This window comes from Necator americanus, chromosome X (assembly GCF_031761385.1).
Source record: "Necator americanus strain Aroian chromosome X, whole genome shotgun sequence".
Lineage (NCBI taxonomy): Eukaryota > Metazoa > Nematoda > Chromadorea > Rhabditida > Ancylostomatidae > Necator > Necator americanus.
In genome coordinates, this window is record NC_087376.1 from 19857191 (window position 1) to 19873177 (window position 15987).

At 43.6% G+C, this 15987-nt stretch overlaps 4 protein-coding genes across 6 annotated transcripts in view; 2 read left to right on the top strand and 2 right to left on the bottom strand.

Moving 5' to 3' along the window:
- Positions 1–12711, bottom strand: part of RB195_024264 (uncharacterized protein) — a gene marked incomplete at both ends in the record, with an annotated part of 45548 nt that extends 32837 nt beyond the window's left edge. Inside the window, 9 exons of one of the 2 annotated variants that reach the window (XM_064211972.1) lie at positions 1857–2001; positions 2056–2151; positions 2241–2323; positions 2413–2513; positions 2573–2642; positions 10191–10359; positions 11692–12139; positions 12186–12416; positions 12548–12711. In XM_064211972.1, coding sequence (XP_064067852.1) covers positions 1857–2001; positions 2056–2151; positions 2241–2323; positions 2413–2513; positions 2573–2642; positions 10191–10359; positions 11692–12139; positions 12186–12416; positions 12548–12711 — 1507 coding nt within the window. Of the gene's footprint in view, positions 1–1856; positions 2002–2055; positions 2152–2240; positions 2324–2412; positions 2514–2572; positions 2643–9882; positions 10063–10190; positions 10360–11691; positions 12140–12185; positions 12417–12537 lie in introns of both variants that reach the window. The other variant, XM_064211971.1, reaches the window with a different exon arrangement.
- A 258-nt stretch (positions 12712–12969) lies between these two features.
- RB195_024265 (uncharacterized protein) lies at positions 12970–13587 on the bottom strand (the record flags this gene model as incomplete). Of its 2 annotated transcripts, none has more annotated exons than XM_064211974.1 (1): positions 12970–13587. In XM_064211974.1, the coding sequence occupies one exon, from the start codon at positions 13585–13587 to the stop codon at positions 12970–12972; it is 618 nt and encodes a 205-aa protein (XP_064067854.1). The 2 variants fall into 2 exon arrangements, with proteins under 2 accessions (XP_064067854.1, XP_064067855.1); XM_064211973.1 differs by having other exon boundaries at positions 12970–13560.
- Positions 13588–13612: 25 nt separating this feature from the next.
- Positions 13613–14077, top strand: RB195_024266 (uncharacterized protein; the record flags this gene model as incomplete). The annotated part of the gene is made up of 1 exon (XM_064211975.1): positions 13613–14077. The coding sequence occupies one exon, from the start codon at positions 13613–13615 to the stop codon at positions 14075–14077; it is 465 nt and encodes a 154-aa protein (XP_064067856.1).
- A 1314-nt stretch (positions 14078–15391) lies between these two features.
- Positions 15392–15784, top strand: RB195_024267 (uncharacterized protein; the record flags this gene model as incomplete). Its single annotated transcript, XM_064211976.1, has 1 exon — positions 15392–15784. One exon carries the CDS (start codon positions 15392–15394, stop codon positions 15782–15784), a length of 393 nt encoding a protein of 130 aa, XP_064067857.1.
- Between the last annotated feature and the right edge of the window lie 203 nt (positions 15785–15987).

A 15987-nucleotide genomic window follows, 5' to 3' on the forward strand; every position in this document is an offset into this window, starting at 1 on the left:
ATCATTTACGACGCTCGATATGCTTCTACAGCTTCTTCTTCTGTCTGGATGAGATTACGGTTATGGTTGTGATTGCGTGAGACGTCCATTACGCCGACGCTTGAAAGCGAGTAGTCGAGATCTCTTTTTAGGAAATCAGTGAGTCCAATGGCGCCTCCGCAATATCAAGTTCATCAGATATCATGTTTACTTCAGCTTCGTAAAGGGTCTTGGGTAAAAAACAGTTCCAATTTGAGTAGTCACGGTGCACATATCCGCAAATCTCAAGCGTTTGCGTCCTATTTATTTATTGAGTCTGTTGTAGGATGGGAATTTCACCGTGTTATTCGCGTAGATTAAACCCGTGTAAGATACGTTGCATTCTTGTATGACCACCCTGTTGTTTTCATTCGGATATGTTCCGTTCTATTCTCTTCCGTGCACGATTTCAATAGAGCTACTCGTCTTCGGCTGTACCGACATCCACAGCAGAGTCCTCTCTTTGTCGATTCGACTAAACCCATGCAACACTCGTCCACGGAGATCCAGAAAGAATGAAGATGTAGCTTATTCGAAAAAGGCTCTCGCCTGACCTACTCTAACTATGACAGGGGATGATGTTTGCCCAAGTGCGTTAGCAAGAGCACGAATTGTGGTCAATTAGTTTAGTATGAATCTGATACGGTTTACTTGACTTGATCGTATTAAATTGCTCAATGAGCTAGTTGCTTTCTCCAGACGCCAACGGATTCGGTTTCAGTGCCAGATTTATCCGAAGGTCACATGCTATCAGAAAAGCAAACGTTATGTCTAGCACCAAGAGTTACAACAGCAGGGGTATGCTCTCGACCTCGTTCCCAGTTACATATTCTGCCTATCAGCTCTATGTGGTAAATTTGTAGCGAAAATGCGAAAACGACGATAAGATCGATAGTTACTGAAAGGTACCATTCGCGAACTATGAATATTCGTGATCAGCTTTGTCGATTACATCAGGGGACCAAATTTCGTCGTGTTCCTTACACGATCGTCGTTAAAGGCAAAATACCTCGTTCATCGTTTTGTTGTTGAACATGTTACTTCCCCACACATGCAAATGCTGTTTTGCAAATTCAGTCGAACACTCGGAATTCCGCCAGTGCAATGTACGGTGCAAGACACCATGGCCTTTGAATTCACGTTGAGCTTACGAGTTGAGGGACAGAAAATTTTGCGCTTAATGTCTTCTATGAGTGATAGTTAATCTTCTTCGCGCACCAACAACAACATAACAACAAAAACTATATCGTGAGTTGGGTAGCACAACTGGTCAGGCTGCTTCTCCAATGGGGAAAATTGTGCAGGGTCACGATTGAACTATATGCATATCGGGCAGCAGCAGTCAGGGAGTGCGAGATCGAATATGCTCTTAAAGGCATCACCCCACCAATTCGACGTGATATGGAATTCCGATGGTCAAAGTCTATACGGGGTCGTAGATTACAGAAACGGGTGGGATCCCGCTCATTCCTTTCTAACCGCCCCGCGCGTTTCGGAGCGCTATTTTCTACGAGTTCCATTGGAGCGCGCCAGCCCTGTGCACGCGCCGCATCTTCCGGGCTGTTTTTTTACGGCAATTAGGAAAAAATGGATGGAATCAACCTTTTCCCACAATCTACGACCCCGTATAGGCATAACCCACCTGAAACCCACACCACCCCAGATTCGTGGGGTGATGCCTTTAAACCGGTGGCGACAGTAGGAAATCGACATCGTTGGTGCTCCTTCGCTAGTACTGCGGCCGCGCAACTTCAACACCTTCGGCATACCGCGTTTATTAGAGAAGACTGCACATATAAATCTACATGAATATATGCAAGTACAATGATACTTCTCACCGAAAACTGTGAGAATCTCGTTTTGGATTGTAATTTCGAGCAGTATTCGTCCTCTTTTTTCTGTATTATCAGTGCCGCACATATTCGGTACGTACCGCACACATCGATGGTGCACGTTTGTGTCACAGGTGTGACACTTCATTCCCTGAATCAAGACACTGAAACAGATTCTTTTGTACGTTCTAAATGTTTTGTTGACCTGATGAATTAATCCGTAAAGAAGCGAACCACAGTGGTCGCAAAACGTCGGTGAGGAATACGTTTGCACTTTCCATCTGTGCCGTTGCCGTGGATCCTAGAACGAGAGTAGCGCATGATTCGCATTTTTACAGAATCAATTAAGACTAGATAATTGAAGTCATATAAAAGTATTTTGGAACCAACGTCGGTATCAACTCCTTTGTCAGCTCCTGGACAGGAAAAATTTACAAACTCATGACAACGTTTGTGAACAACAAGTGTGCAAACTGTAAATCGTAGACAAGTATCAGAAACTGAAGGGATTCTGAAGCAATATTTGAACAAAATCACCCATTTTGATACAATTATTTCTCACTTTGACACTGAAATCCCTGCTTATTCAATCCCCAAAGAAAGTCCTTGCAATGTGAACAAAACGTGGGTTGCTTGAAGAAACGAGCAATAAATTTGTGAGATCTAAAAGATCATAGAAGGACAATGAAAAAGTCTCACCATCAAGCTGAAAAGTGACTTACTTGATCTCGTGGAAATTCTTCTGTCGTAGAGCTCCTTGTCGTACAAAAGCTTTACCATCAATTCGTTGGACTAAATGTCAAAATTGATTCAGTGCGAGCCTCAGGAAAAGGTTTACAACAAAGTTGTTTCTTGAGCATATCTTAGGTGTCGTAAGTGGCCATGTTGTCTGGAGAAAATAAAATTACCGACGGATCTGTATACTATTCCACATCAAATTCTGATCCAATTGCTGCAATTTGGATGAATACGATTTCCTTATCAATTTTTTCAAAGTTGATTCAGTTGGCTTGGTAATTCTTCTACGGTTTGCCCGAACGACGCCATAAAGAGTTTACTTGTTTCTTTTATATTAAACTAGGAAGCGGCCCTACAACATAGTAAATCTGCTGTTGGGTATTACTTGGAGGTGACAACGAGAACTCATTTGCACTCAGACAAAACCCAAAACAAATAGAGTCGTGTACAGCACAGTTGGCGCTCACCCTCGTTAGCAACAAGACTCGCTGTAGTCCAAGTGAAGTTAGCGATGGTCTTGCCCCTATTCCAACTGCTAATTCCGCCGCGCCACTTTGAGTGTAGCTGCTTACACACCTATACCAAACTTTAGATCGTTCTGACCACTCTATGACGACGATTTCAAAAATTTGTTTACGTTAGAACTGAAAAATGAAGATTATTCCATAGTAGATGCCGAGCACTGAAGACATGCTATAATACATGGATCATAAGATTTTTATAGATCTAGAGAGCCTCCATCAAACAGAGAACGCGGTGATAGCTTGTAAATGACGGATCTTAGTTTCGGGATTTGCTTCAAAACATGGTACGGTAACCAATCCTAGGCCAACACTTTCTAAAACGTTGAAAAAAGAAGTTGACTCTGATAGAGAAAATACCTAACACAATGATCTTTCTCTCAGCTTAGTTATAAATGTGAAGTCCGACTCTTTATACATTGCCTTAAGCTCCTACTATAGTTTGTCTCATTGCTTCCATGTTTGACCTGCCAAGCCAGCCTAGTCGTTCTTTCGCTTTGAGCGAAGCTTCCCACGCAAATGTACCGAACTTTAAAGGAATCACCGCACGAATCTGACGTGATATGGATTTCCGATGGTCAAAGACTATAAGGTGTCGTGGATTGTGGGGAAGAGTGTGATTCCGTTCATCTCTACCTAATCGTAAAAAAAGGCCCGGGAGATGACGCTTCGAGCTTCCCTGGGCGCTGCTGTCTACGAATTTGTATTCGAGCGCGCCAGCCTTGTGCATGCGCCGCGTCTTCAGAGCCGTTTTTTACGGCGATTACAAAGAGATGAACGGAACACCATCTTCGTCACAATCAACGACCCTGTCTAGGCTTAACCCACCTAAAACCCGTACTACCCCAGATTCGTGGGGTGATGCCTTTAAGTCGTTTTGACCCGACCACCCGACCTCAGCTCTCTACGAAGACCCATGCAAATACGTGCAAACACATACAAATGGCGAGCAGCGGAGTCCACTGCCCCTAGGTGCTGGTAGCGTTGTTTCAGTGATTCGTGATCCTCTGTAAAAAGGCATGTGGAAGTCTGTGAAATATCAGAGGAAATCTAATTCTCAATGAAATCCAATTCTCAATGACAGCGTGAGTTGCCTTTTATGGTTCAGTTGTAGCTCAAGCTTCAACATGCAATGAATTATTTCATCCGCTCTTATGAAACCTGTGAAAGGGGTAATACGGCCTGTTGAGCATAAATTTGTGCTGAAGGTTTAAGTATTTTTTTAAAGGCATTGCCTCACGAATCTGGCGTGGTAGGGATTTTCGTTGGAGTATACCTATACCGAGTCGTAGATTATGGATACAGGGTTGGCTGCGCCCATCTTATCCTGCATCACTGTAACCGGACGGCTTCGGAATGCAGTTCATTGCAACGTCTTCTATTGCAACGCGCCCCGCCCCCGCTGGCGATTCGTTGAAAATCAATTCGGACGCCCCGATAGGCAATGCATTTCATTCGACGAATCGCAGGTGGGAGGGCACAAGGGTGACGCGTTGCAATAGAGGGCGTTGTAAAGAACCGCATTCCGAAGCCGTTTGTTTACAGCGATGCAGGGAGAGATGAGCGGAGTCACCCCTGTATTCATAATTTACGACCCCATATAGGTATACTCCAGTGAAAATCCACACCACTCCAGATTTGTGAGGTGATGCCCTTAATGTGTACGATTCGTCGTCACTTCTTATGAGCTGCAGGATAACTACTCCTCTCTTTCTTCTCAAACAGTAAAGAGACAGTGATCACATGAAAAGATGATGTATGAAGGAGCATACGAGAACAAGCTTCTTACAGTGCCTCCCTGGAGCTCGTGTTTCTTGTTTCTTGTTTCTTGTCTTCAAACTCTTCTGTACTGCAATTTGCGCAGTGTGTGTTCTCTCCTTGACTTTAGTGTTGATGATTCAGGTAACGTAGTTTCTACGGTTTCTGATTGAAGGAATCTGCTGCAAGTGCTGATGCACCGGCTTCTTGTCTTTTGCCTTTACTCTTGTTCTCTGAACCATCATATAATGTATTTATGATACAGTTACTTAGACGTATGTGAGTAAAATAATTTTGGTAATTTTATTCTTCCCCATCTAAGCAAAGCTCAAATGCCTCAACTTTCATGTAGTTAGTACAACCTTTACCAGTACAATTAAGGTTAACTATTCACTCCACGCATCATCGCACAATAGGATTCACAGCAGACCATCGCTAGGCTATCTGGCGCGTCCTCATGCAGGAGATAGGAGCTAAACGCGGGGCAATCGAGACTCTATGCCTATCTTGAGACGTGTTGATTCATAAAGAGATCACGCTGTTCTTGCTTGTCAGGATTAACTCATGCCTATGCGTTGGTGTAGGCAGATTCGTGCATCTAGGTGTGTGGTCTTTTATCCTGCACAGCGGCTTAGTCAAAAGCCAACTATTGACTAGAAGGTGCAACGAAGAGGGTTTAGAGTCGCTTCAAGAGATATGCTCCTCTCTACATTCCGAGAAGAATTAGCAAAGCATCCACAAGTTGGTGTACTCATGAATTCATCAAGCCCCGCAAAACTGGACCTCGCCAAGCTTCTTCTATTTCCGCTCAACGTCATAATGAGAAAGTCTCCTGATTTCAAAAGAGTGAAAGAGAAACACACTAGTAGTAGGATGATCTGTACATACAATGCTGTGGAAATGTTAGCAGCGGGAGCTTCTATTGATGTTGATGCAAGTCAATGAAAACTAAATAAAACATCAACGGATTGATAAAGACAAAACGGCATCTGCACCTTGATCAGATCTATGATGCTAAATAAAATGTTGTTTTTTCTTTGTTCCTTATTCTATGTTCGCAATAGCAGAGCAATTTGTGAAGATAGGATGAGATGATATATAACACAGATATATGCCCTCTTTGGCAGTCTTCGTCCCTTATGGTCCAAAATTAGTACACAAACAAGAGGAGGCCTAAGCTATCCATATTAGCTTCGAGAAGTTCTGCAAAAAATGTCAAACTTTCCTACAAGACCATTGTTAGCCATTTGAATAGCCATTTGAATACCATAAACGATACAGGCGCCCACAACGGTTCACCGCCTGATACCGGCACAGAGGTGACTCTGGGCATCGAACTGCGATGCACAGCAGAGGTAGGTACCCCGACAGGGTCTTCCAAGCTGAGAAGGTGTCCGACGTTCCAACTTCTCGGAATTGGAAGCCTAGCTAAAATTAAACCACTGCTAAGATTCACCATCGTCTTAGCAAAATAGAGGGTTCCTTGATTCATATAGATTGGGCGACGACCTGTGGTGAGAGCTAAGCCCGTCGTGGCAGTGCTGCTTAGTTCGGGGAAAAGTATTTTTGCCGTTCCAGCATATTCACTGCCTCTGTATCCTGCACACTGAGCCCTGCCGTCTCACACGTCGGACAGTATGGAGACCGGTGAAGTGAGGTGAGAAATCTCAGGGCTCTCGGGAAGTCTTCGATTTTGGACCAAGGCGACACACACACCACTCGCCTTCGGGATTGTCTCAGACTGTGTACTTACAATACGAGTACAGCGTCCACAGACGCTGACCTGCATGCCCTTCTCGGAGCTGGAAAACGCATCACATTCCACGTGATTGCTCTGCAAGAGAGCAAGTGCAGAAGTAGCGACGTGTGAAGGATGAATGACGGTACACTCGTCATTCAAGGAGAGGAGATTGGACGCGTTTTATGAAGGGCTGGAGGAAGCGATCCGCAACAAATCCTTCTGCAAATTCGTTTTCGGGGAGTTCAACTCAAAACTAAGAAGATTTGGACTAGGGGGCAGGAATGAAAATGGCAATCCTCGTCGGGCTGTTGTTCGCTCGCCTCTTTCACGTCTGGGATTCAATGAGATAAGAAGGAGCAAGTGCGTTGGAGTGACAGAAGGCGGCATGGCCGTATGCATCGGCTCCTGGTAATAATAGATGAATTGTCACAAATCCGCAAATGACAGTGATTGTTGTCACAGGACTTTTTCTTTCGTCTTCTCCTGGCTTTTCCTCATGAGACACTTAAATGACGGAAAATCTAGTTTTTTTTTTTCGTACTCCCTCAAATGACAAAAGATAAAGTGCACAGCGTTGCTCATCTCTTAGTAGTGGGCCTGCTTTACTACTTTACTACTTTACTTTACTACTTTACTACTTCTACTTCTTTCCACTTTAATTCCGAACCGTTTGAGATTTATGGATGCGAGCGCACTCTTGCGAAAGCTGGCGGAAGCTAGCTGATGTGTCACGTGTTTCCCTCTCAAACAACTCTGGTACCAATTCATTGATCCGGAGGGATGTAATGCCTGGTTTGCTTTAGGTCGGTTTCGCACCAATGATCGTGCAATCACAGCGGAACCGGTTACCGATTGCTATACACCCGAATGCCGTACTGCTTTAGTAGAAATGACTACTAATTAGTACGTATCTTCCAAAGTTCAACATTAATGGACCAATTGCTTAAAATTCGTCGAACTCCACAAGCACACAATGGAAATAACAGCATTGACAAACTGTATTCCACAAATGCAACACAAACATAATAATTTAAATAATTTAAAGAAAAACACTGAGACGTTCATAATTAAGAGGCAGCATATCACAAAATTGACGATGTTCACATCTTTCCAAGGATAGATAGGGATAGGGTTTCAGTTCACGATTACGAGCGTGATCACTTTCACGCATCACGTGATCACGCATAATAATCCAGAAGAGCCGTACTTGCACTGAATACGCGAAAGAAAGATGCGAAACAACGCAAGCAATTCCACCGTCGTCCAACATGCACAATGAAACTCATGTAAATAAAGTAAGCAACAGATACTCTCCAACCTGTACGGTCGAGGGCGCATTCCGGATGGCTGTCGTCCTACCATCCGTGGATAACTGCATCACAGGAACGGTGCAAGTATGACCGTTTCTCACGCCTTCTCTAGATTACTAGCGATCACACATCCGTCAGCATTTGTACTCAGAGATCTTTTGTATCTTTGGTGATTTTTTCCATGTGGATTATTTTTACTACTTGGTTATGTGTTTGTTTTTTTTTTCTTTTGAGAATTACAAAGGTCCCAATGCTCCGGTTTTTTCCTCGTTGTAGAAAAAAGTGGCGTAGGCCAAACGTATAGCAAGTTTCTTCTTTTTATACTTCTTTCGTCGTGTATAAGTTGAGATCCTGAAAATTGTCATATCTTTTCGCCAAGAAATAGTGAGGTATAAAAAAGATGGAGTGGACGGGTTGCATAGCGTCAGGTAGATGTGTCATTGCCAGGAAGGAGAAAGGTGTGGTGGGACGGAGCCCGTAGCCTCAGATTGTGCGCAGTGGAGCATTAAAGGCATCACCCCACGAATCTGGGGTGGTACGGATTTCTGGTGGGATATTCGTATACGGGACCGTAAGTGCACAAGGCTGGTGCGCCCCAATCGAACTCGTTCTAGAAAATAGCGCGCCGGAATGCTCGAAGCCGTATCTTACGGGTTGTTTTTTACGGCAATTAGGAAGAAATAGACGGAATCACACCTCTCTCCACGATCTCCTATCCCGTATACGAATACTCCACTTGAAATCCGTACCACCTCAGATTCGTGAGGTGATGCCTTTAAATCATAGAAAAGCTCATTTTTCTGTGAGTTTCCTGACGTTTTTCTGAGATTGCGACGTATTGTCGCTTTTACAAAGCGAGCTTTGCAGGTAGCATGTCGAAACATCGACGAGGTAGCGTTGAGAGTAGATAAGTAGCTACAGTAGCGTTAGTGACAGCTTAGCACATAGCTTGGCCTTTGGCTCGCACCTTGTTTTATGGCGGTTGCCGGGGTGAGAAGCGCTCGCTTCCTTTAATAATTGATGAGTATCGCTACATTAGAGTCCTCTGATGTTGGAGAGCCAACTTGTCGAAAGTAACACAGTCATATCAGTTTTTTTCCGATAAATTGTACTAAAGAAAAGCTGAAATAATGTGTTGCACGTGATTTAGACAGATGTGTCCTTACGTCCTTACCTGGAACCCGTTAACGTCAAAATTTTCAAATTTTAGATTCATACTAATAAGCAACTCAAGTGTGGCTTCGAAAGCCACCCAAGTGCAGTATCGGCATAGATGTAATATTTTTAGAATACGTTTCATATCGTACAACTCTGTTTCCAGAAAATCATCGAATGTGATCGCAAACATGTATGTTGCATCTCGAAAGGAGAATGCTAGTTCTGTTTGAAAAATTTTGTTTCACTATATTAAGCTGGAAGAATTCGGAAAAAAGCGTTGGTTGTTCATTTCAGAAGTTAAGAAATTTGACCTTGACCACGTTACCGAAATGATATGGAAATAATTCTTCGCGCAATTGTGTTGTGACGAGACTTGATCTATATGAAGGCATGATTCGATAAGTTATGGAAAATCGAGGCTTGATGTGATTAGGTGTAATCACCATATTTGATGGGAACAAAGAATGCAGTATTAAAATTTACAAAATAAATGGATTCACTCTTAGTTCCTTAAATATCATCAGCTTTTTCGCCGCAACGGCTTTGAATATACCATATCTCAGTTTAGCTGTTGACGTTCAACTTGGAAGATATCAAAACATGTGCAAAATCGAAGCTTAACGTGATTAGGTATAATCACCAAATTTGATGGGAACAGGGGATGCTGTATAAAAATTTGCAAAGTAAATGGATTCACTCTTAGTTCCTAAATATCATCAACTATTTGAGACTATATTTAGGCGATGTCATTAAGACGTCTTTAGGAGATATATTATATTCGATCAAAGATCATCTATGGTAATTACTTACACCAATAACCATTACTGCAACCCTTTCAAAAAGAGCAGCATCGTCAAACATCACCTCTTTAGCTTCTGTAAGCTGAGGAACGAGTTGACCAAATTTCCACGAGAACGTTTCAGTAGAAAATATCACCACATCTATCAACCACTTACGATTGAGTGTATTTGCATTTGAACTTTTGCCTATTTGAAAAACATTGTAAGTAAGTATAAGTACACCATTTTGGATATAAGTACTCAAAACATTTTTGAGTAGTCAGTGTTTCATGGAGATACAGAGGAAAATTTGAACAGTAACGAAGGAAAATCACCGAATGCTTCTGAGAGTTTTCGAAGTGCGATGTTTGATTCAATTACAAGATCTCCGTGTGTAAAATCGACGTTGCATCTTCCGCCTTGAATCCCAGATGATGAATTGTTTTCGTCTTGGCTTGCGTCTTTCAGGTGATGCCCGTGTACGTCCGTCATTTCAAAATCGAGCTGAACTAACATTAAATTCAAAGATGTTATCGAAAAGAGCTAGGAGTTGTTGCATGTTGCTTGGAAACGTTGTAGAAGCTAGAAAAACAGATTTGGGTCACGGAAAGGGCTCGAACGACACAAAGTTACAAAATATGACACAGCTTTTTCATGTGAAACAGTTCACTTCAACTACGATATTTCTTATGCGAGAGTATTAAAAGGGAGGGAATAAACATTGAAGTCCACTTTGGTATTTTTTGAGGTAATCAAAGAGATGTCAAAGAATGTCGCACTTGCCCGTTTACGAAGCAGAAACAGAATCTCATTAAAACAGAACCAACTGTTTGAGAGAAAAAGACTGACGTCACTGCATGTGTGCAAAGGAAAATTGAAATTAATAACGTTTTAACAAATTTGTATGGATATTTCATCTATATTTAGCTGAATACTTGAGAAGAGGACTTGGAGGCTAGACTAAAAGCGTCTACCAGCTGCTGATAATTGCAAACATCTGCTGCTAGAGACAACAGTGGGTACACCAAAAGAAATCTTAGTAAAAAAAAGCAAACAAAGACAACCGCAGCTGCAACTCTGAAGAAATGTTGACTTGACCTTGGCGGATGCAATGTTTCACTCACGACTTTGTTGAACGAAGACGGGATTCGACTTTCTGCAACGAAAGCTGCAACAAAGTGTTTCTGTCTTTAGTAGAAGTACGAGTCGCAAGAGGACTCAAAAGCTAGCATTGCGCCGGATCTTATATTATACCAGTCTGAACGTCCGGTTAACGCCGGACTTCAGGCTTCCTGTGGTTCTCGCTTCACTCGTCTTCTCTAATCAATAGAAACGGAAAGTAGTCCTTTCAGTAAATTTTTGCTACAGAAATGAATTTTTCTTATCCTCGCAACATTTTTTCCATTCGTTTTCTAAGAAGTTTTGGCACTAATGAAAGGCTCAACAGTTTTCTCTTTAAAGGGGGTCAGTAATTCACTTGAAGAATATCCAAACTTGAATTTACACATATATTCATTCTGTATTGCTAGAGTACGAAAACATTGTTTGAAATATTAGATACCAGTCTGAACGTCAGGATGAAGCCGGACTTCGCATTTTTAGTGGTGTTCGCTTGGCTCGCCTTCACTGATCAATGGAAATCAAACTAGTGGCATTTTCTGCAAAACTGGTATTGTGTTTTTTTCTAACAACCTCCTTCGTATTTTTTTAAAAATAAATTTAGGCGGAATACTCCATAGTTTTCTTTCAAACGTCATTTCTACATTTGGACAAAATTCATACCTAATTTTTCACCTACACTCCTTCGATTCCAATCACTCTGATCACCTTGATTACCTTGATCTTCGAACTGGTCGAGCGGGCGCCAGTAATTCTTCCATTTGTCCCGATCGCGTGCCAGAGTAGCCCAGTGGTTCCTCCTTTCGCGTGGGACACGAAGAGCATCATATCTTTCTTTGAAGGACTTCGTGAAGAAATCTGACCATCTGGTCGGCGGTCTTCCTGTAGTGCAGTGGCGTCTCTAATCTTCGATCGTTGACGTAGGAGAGAACTTCGAATTCCGTCCCTCACTAGCGTGAAACGGGATATTCCTAGCACCACTCTCTCAATTGCGCGTTCAATGACGCTCACCGCGTTTTCTTCCTGTTTGCGAAATGCCCAGGTTTCTGAAGCATAGGTCAAAGCAGGAAGTACGGTGGTGTTGAAGAGGTGAGCACGGGTGTTCCTGGTCTTCTTCACTACATCCTCGATGCCCTTGTACGCACCCCAAATCGCTCGTCTTCTCCTGCCCAGCTAAGGGGTCAGGTCGTTCATCATGCTCAATTCCCGACCCAGATAAATGTAGCTGGTGCATTTGCATGAACATCGTCTTTTGTAGACTCAGCTGAAGATCGATGCATGCACATGTTTCGTCGAATTCGGTCAGCATTCGTTCCGCTTGGCTGATGCTAGTTGTTATCAGTACGATATCATCAGCAAAGCCCAAATGGTGTAGCTGCCAACCATCAACCTTCACTCCCATGTCGTCCCATTCCAACTTTCGCATATGTTCTCGAGGGTGGCTGTGAATATTTTGAGTGAAATTGTATCATCCTGTCGGACCCCCCTCTTCACGTCAATGATGGTGTTCTTGGAGAATGGCGAAATTATGGTCGTGGAGTTACTGTACAACTCTCGAAGTACCTTTAGGTACTGAGTATTGACGTCCAAGGCTTCCACGTCCGCTTCCGTCTCAACTAATTCGAAGGCCTTCTTCAAGTTGATGAAGGTGAGACAGAGCGGCATCTTGTACTCTGGTGAGCAGATTGGGCGATAGTTGCCGATGTCATGTGGATTTCCCTTTTTATACAACAACATGGTCTTGCTGCTCTTTCACTGTCTAGGAACCTTGCATTCCCACAGGTAACGTGTAAAGAGCCTCGTCAGGGTGTTGATGAGTACTGGCGTAAGGTTCTTTAGGTGTTCTGGTCTTATTCTGTCGGGACCGGGTGCCGTAGGATTTCTTACCGACATGATAGGATGCCGTATTTCGGACGGGAGAACCTCTGGAATGACATGTCTGAAATGACTCTCCTCAGATGGTGAGGAGGCAAAATAACATGGGCATCGAAGAAATTAGAGTAGCGTAGCGGATGCTTTTTCCCGCCTCTGCAGCTTCAGCCAGCACTTCTGCTCTTCTCTCCCTCTAAGGTCTTCCTTTATGGCCTCTTTGCAAAGCCCAGCAAGCTCGGACGTGAGTTCCTGGTTCCCTGCAGCTCGTGCTGCTCCACGCTGGCGTATCAGCTCAAGAGATTGAAGAGACAGGCGTCTTTTGGTAGTATTGAAACTCTCAGCCTTCTTCGCGCAGTCGTGAAGGTGTTCAACAAACCGGTCATATTCCTCGTCGATGTTGTCCAGTGCGGAATCTTCCCAAAAGCCGGCTAGCGTAGCGAAGACATCCCAGTTGATGATAGTCCTAGGATTTCTCTCTCTGAACTTGGCGGCTTTCTCTGCTCTCCTAGTAAAGGAAAATCCTCCTCGGAGGAGGCGATGGTCCGATCCCGTATAGAACTTTGGTACAACAGCGACGTCCGTCAGGTAGAACCTTTTCTTGACGATGATGTGGTCTATTTCATTACGGTACCCTCCACTGGGTGACTCCCACGTCCAGCGTAGAGAACGGGGCTTCTGGAATTGCGAGTTCCCATGGATGGTCTTAGTCGTCATCGTCGGAGAGCCTCTCCCCCTGGTCATTCCATTGTAGGCCGTGGGTCCCAATATGGAGTTCCTCCGGCGTTCTTCTTGGGCCAACTTTGGCGCTGAAATCGCCAAAGTTGAATTGGGAGTGAAGGTTGATGGTTGGCAGCTACACCATTTGCGCTTTGCTGATGATATCGTACTGATAACAACTAGCATCAGCCAAGCGGAACGAATGCTGACCGAATTCGACGAAACATGTGCATGCATCGATCTTCAGCTGAGTCTACAAAAGACGATGTTCATGCAAATGCACCAGCTACATTTATCTGGGTCGGGAATTGAGCATGATGAACGACCTGACCCCTTAGCTGGGCAGGAGAAGACGAGCGATTTGGGGTGCGTACAAGGGCATCGAGGATGTAGTGAAGAAGACCAGGAACACCCGTGCTCACCTCTTCAACACCACCGTACTTCCTGCTTTGACCTATGCTTCAGAAACCTGGGCATTTCGCAAACAGGAAGAAAACGCGGTGAGCGTCATTGAACGCGCAATTGAGAGAGTGGTGCTAGGAATATCCCGTTTCACGCTAGTGAGGGACGGAATTCGAAGTTCTCTCCTACGTCAACGATCGAAGATTAGAGACGCCACTGCACTACAGGAAGACCGCCGACCAGATGGTCAGATTTCTTCACGAAGTCCTTCAAAGAAAGATATGATGCTCTTCGTGTCCCACGCGAAAGGAGGAACCACTGGGCTACTCTGGCACGCGATCGGGACAAATGGAAGAATTACTGGCGCCCGCTCGACCAGTTCGAAGATCAAGGTAATCAAGGTGATCAGAGTGATTGGAATCGAAGGAGTGTAGGTGAAAAATTAGGTATGAATTTTGTCCAAATGTAGAAATGACGTTTGAAAGAAAACTATGGAGTATTCCGCCTAAATTTATTTTTAAAAAAATACGAAGGAGGTTGTTAGAAAAAAAACACAACACCAATTTGCAGAAAATGCCACTAGTTTGATTTCCATTGATCAGTGAAGGCGAGCCAAGCGAACACCACTAAAAATGCGAAGTCCGGCTTCATCCTGACGTTCAGACTGGTTGGAAAGAAGAAGGACTTTGAGGCTTGATCCGAATGCATCGCACATTGAGTGGTTAGTAGCAAACATTAGCTGCAGAAAACTGTTGCAGGAGGATCTTTCGAAATACAGGCAGAAAAAGATTCTGGAAGCAGTACAAAGAAGAACGAGTTTAAAGAAGTGCCGCATGTATCTCCGCGAATACAATATTCCGCTAGCTGCCTTGCTGAGCAAAGACGGCACTCGCATGTCTTGTTGTCGTGAGATGGAAATCATTACGGAGAGGTTCTACTCGAACCCTTTCTTATTATTATTATCTTATTCTAACCTTCGTCGACTATGAGAAAACCTTCGACAACGTAGAAACGAATGCAGTGCTGTCAGCGCTGGTGTCAAGGTGTGGACGCGTCGTATGTGAGGACAATAAAGTGCATACGTGTTGAAGGAAGATTCCTCTCAAACCTTCGTTTTGCGGACAACATCGTCCTCTTTTCGAGCGGTACCAATGAAGCAGAAACGATGCTCAACGAATTGAACGAAACACAAAGGAGAGAAGGACCGCGAATAAACAGAAAGAAGATACAGTTCATAAAAAACGCCTACTGCGAGGAAGGAGGAGTACAAATTGAAGGCAAATCGTGGAAACTTTGTCATTTGTATACCTCGGACGTTCTATGAACATTGAAAACGATTTGGAGGAAGAACTGAATAGAAGGATGAGAGCATTCGCACCCCTCAGAAAAGCTACGGACCAATTGACGGACCAAGATCTTCGTGCCCATGTGTTTGACTCGACAATTCCTCCTCTGTTACGCAGCGGAGACATGGGCAGACACCGACACAGATGATTGCTTCATTATAACATCAACGAAATCCGAAATGGACGACTGCTTTAAAATTCTGAATGAACGATCGCAGTACATAAAACTCTCTCGAGAACAACAAAAAGATGGTTGGCTGCCTTATTTGAATGCTCAAATAAAACTGCACAATGACATTGCAAGTGTGAAATGGTATCGCAAGGAAAGCTCGAAAAACATACTGATAAACGCAAAGTCAGCCCATCCTAATGGCATGAAAAAGGCAATTATCCGAAATATGGTAAAAACAGCAACAGCAATGTGCACAGAGGATAGAGAACGGGAGGAATCACTAAAACTACCACAAGCATAGCTAGTTCAAACGGTTATTCGAGATTGAAATCTAACACCCAATCTCGAATTACGAATAGCACAGTGAGGGTCACACGTGAAGGTAAAATTCCTTTGTGCATCCCCTTCGTCTATGACTGCTTAACTGCTGCTGTACACCGGAATCTTTTGTGAGCACAGCTGCAAGACGATGTTGTGTTAGTGAACATCCCGAACGATAGCATC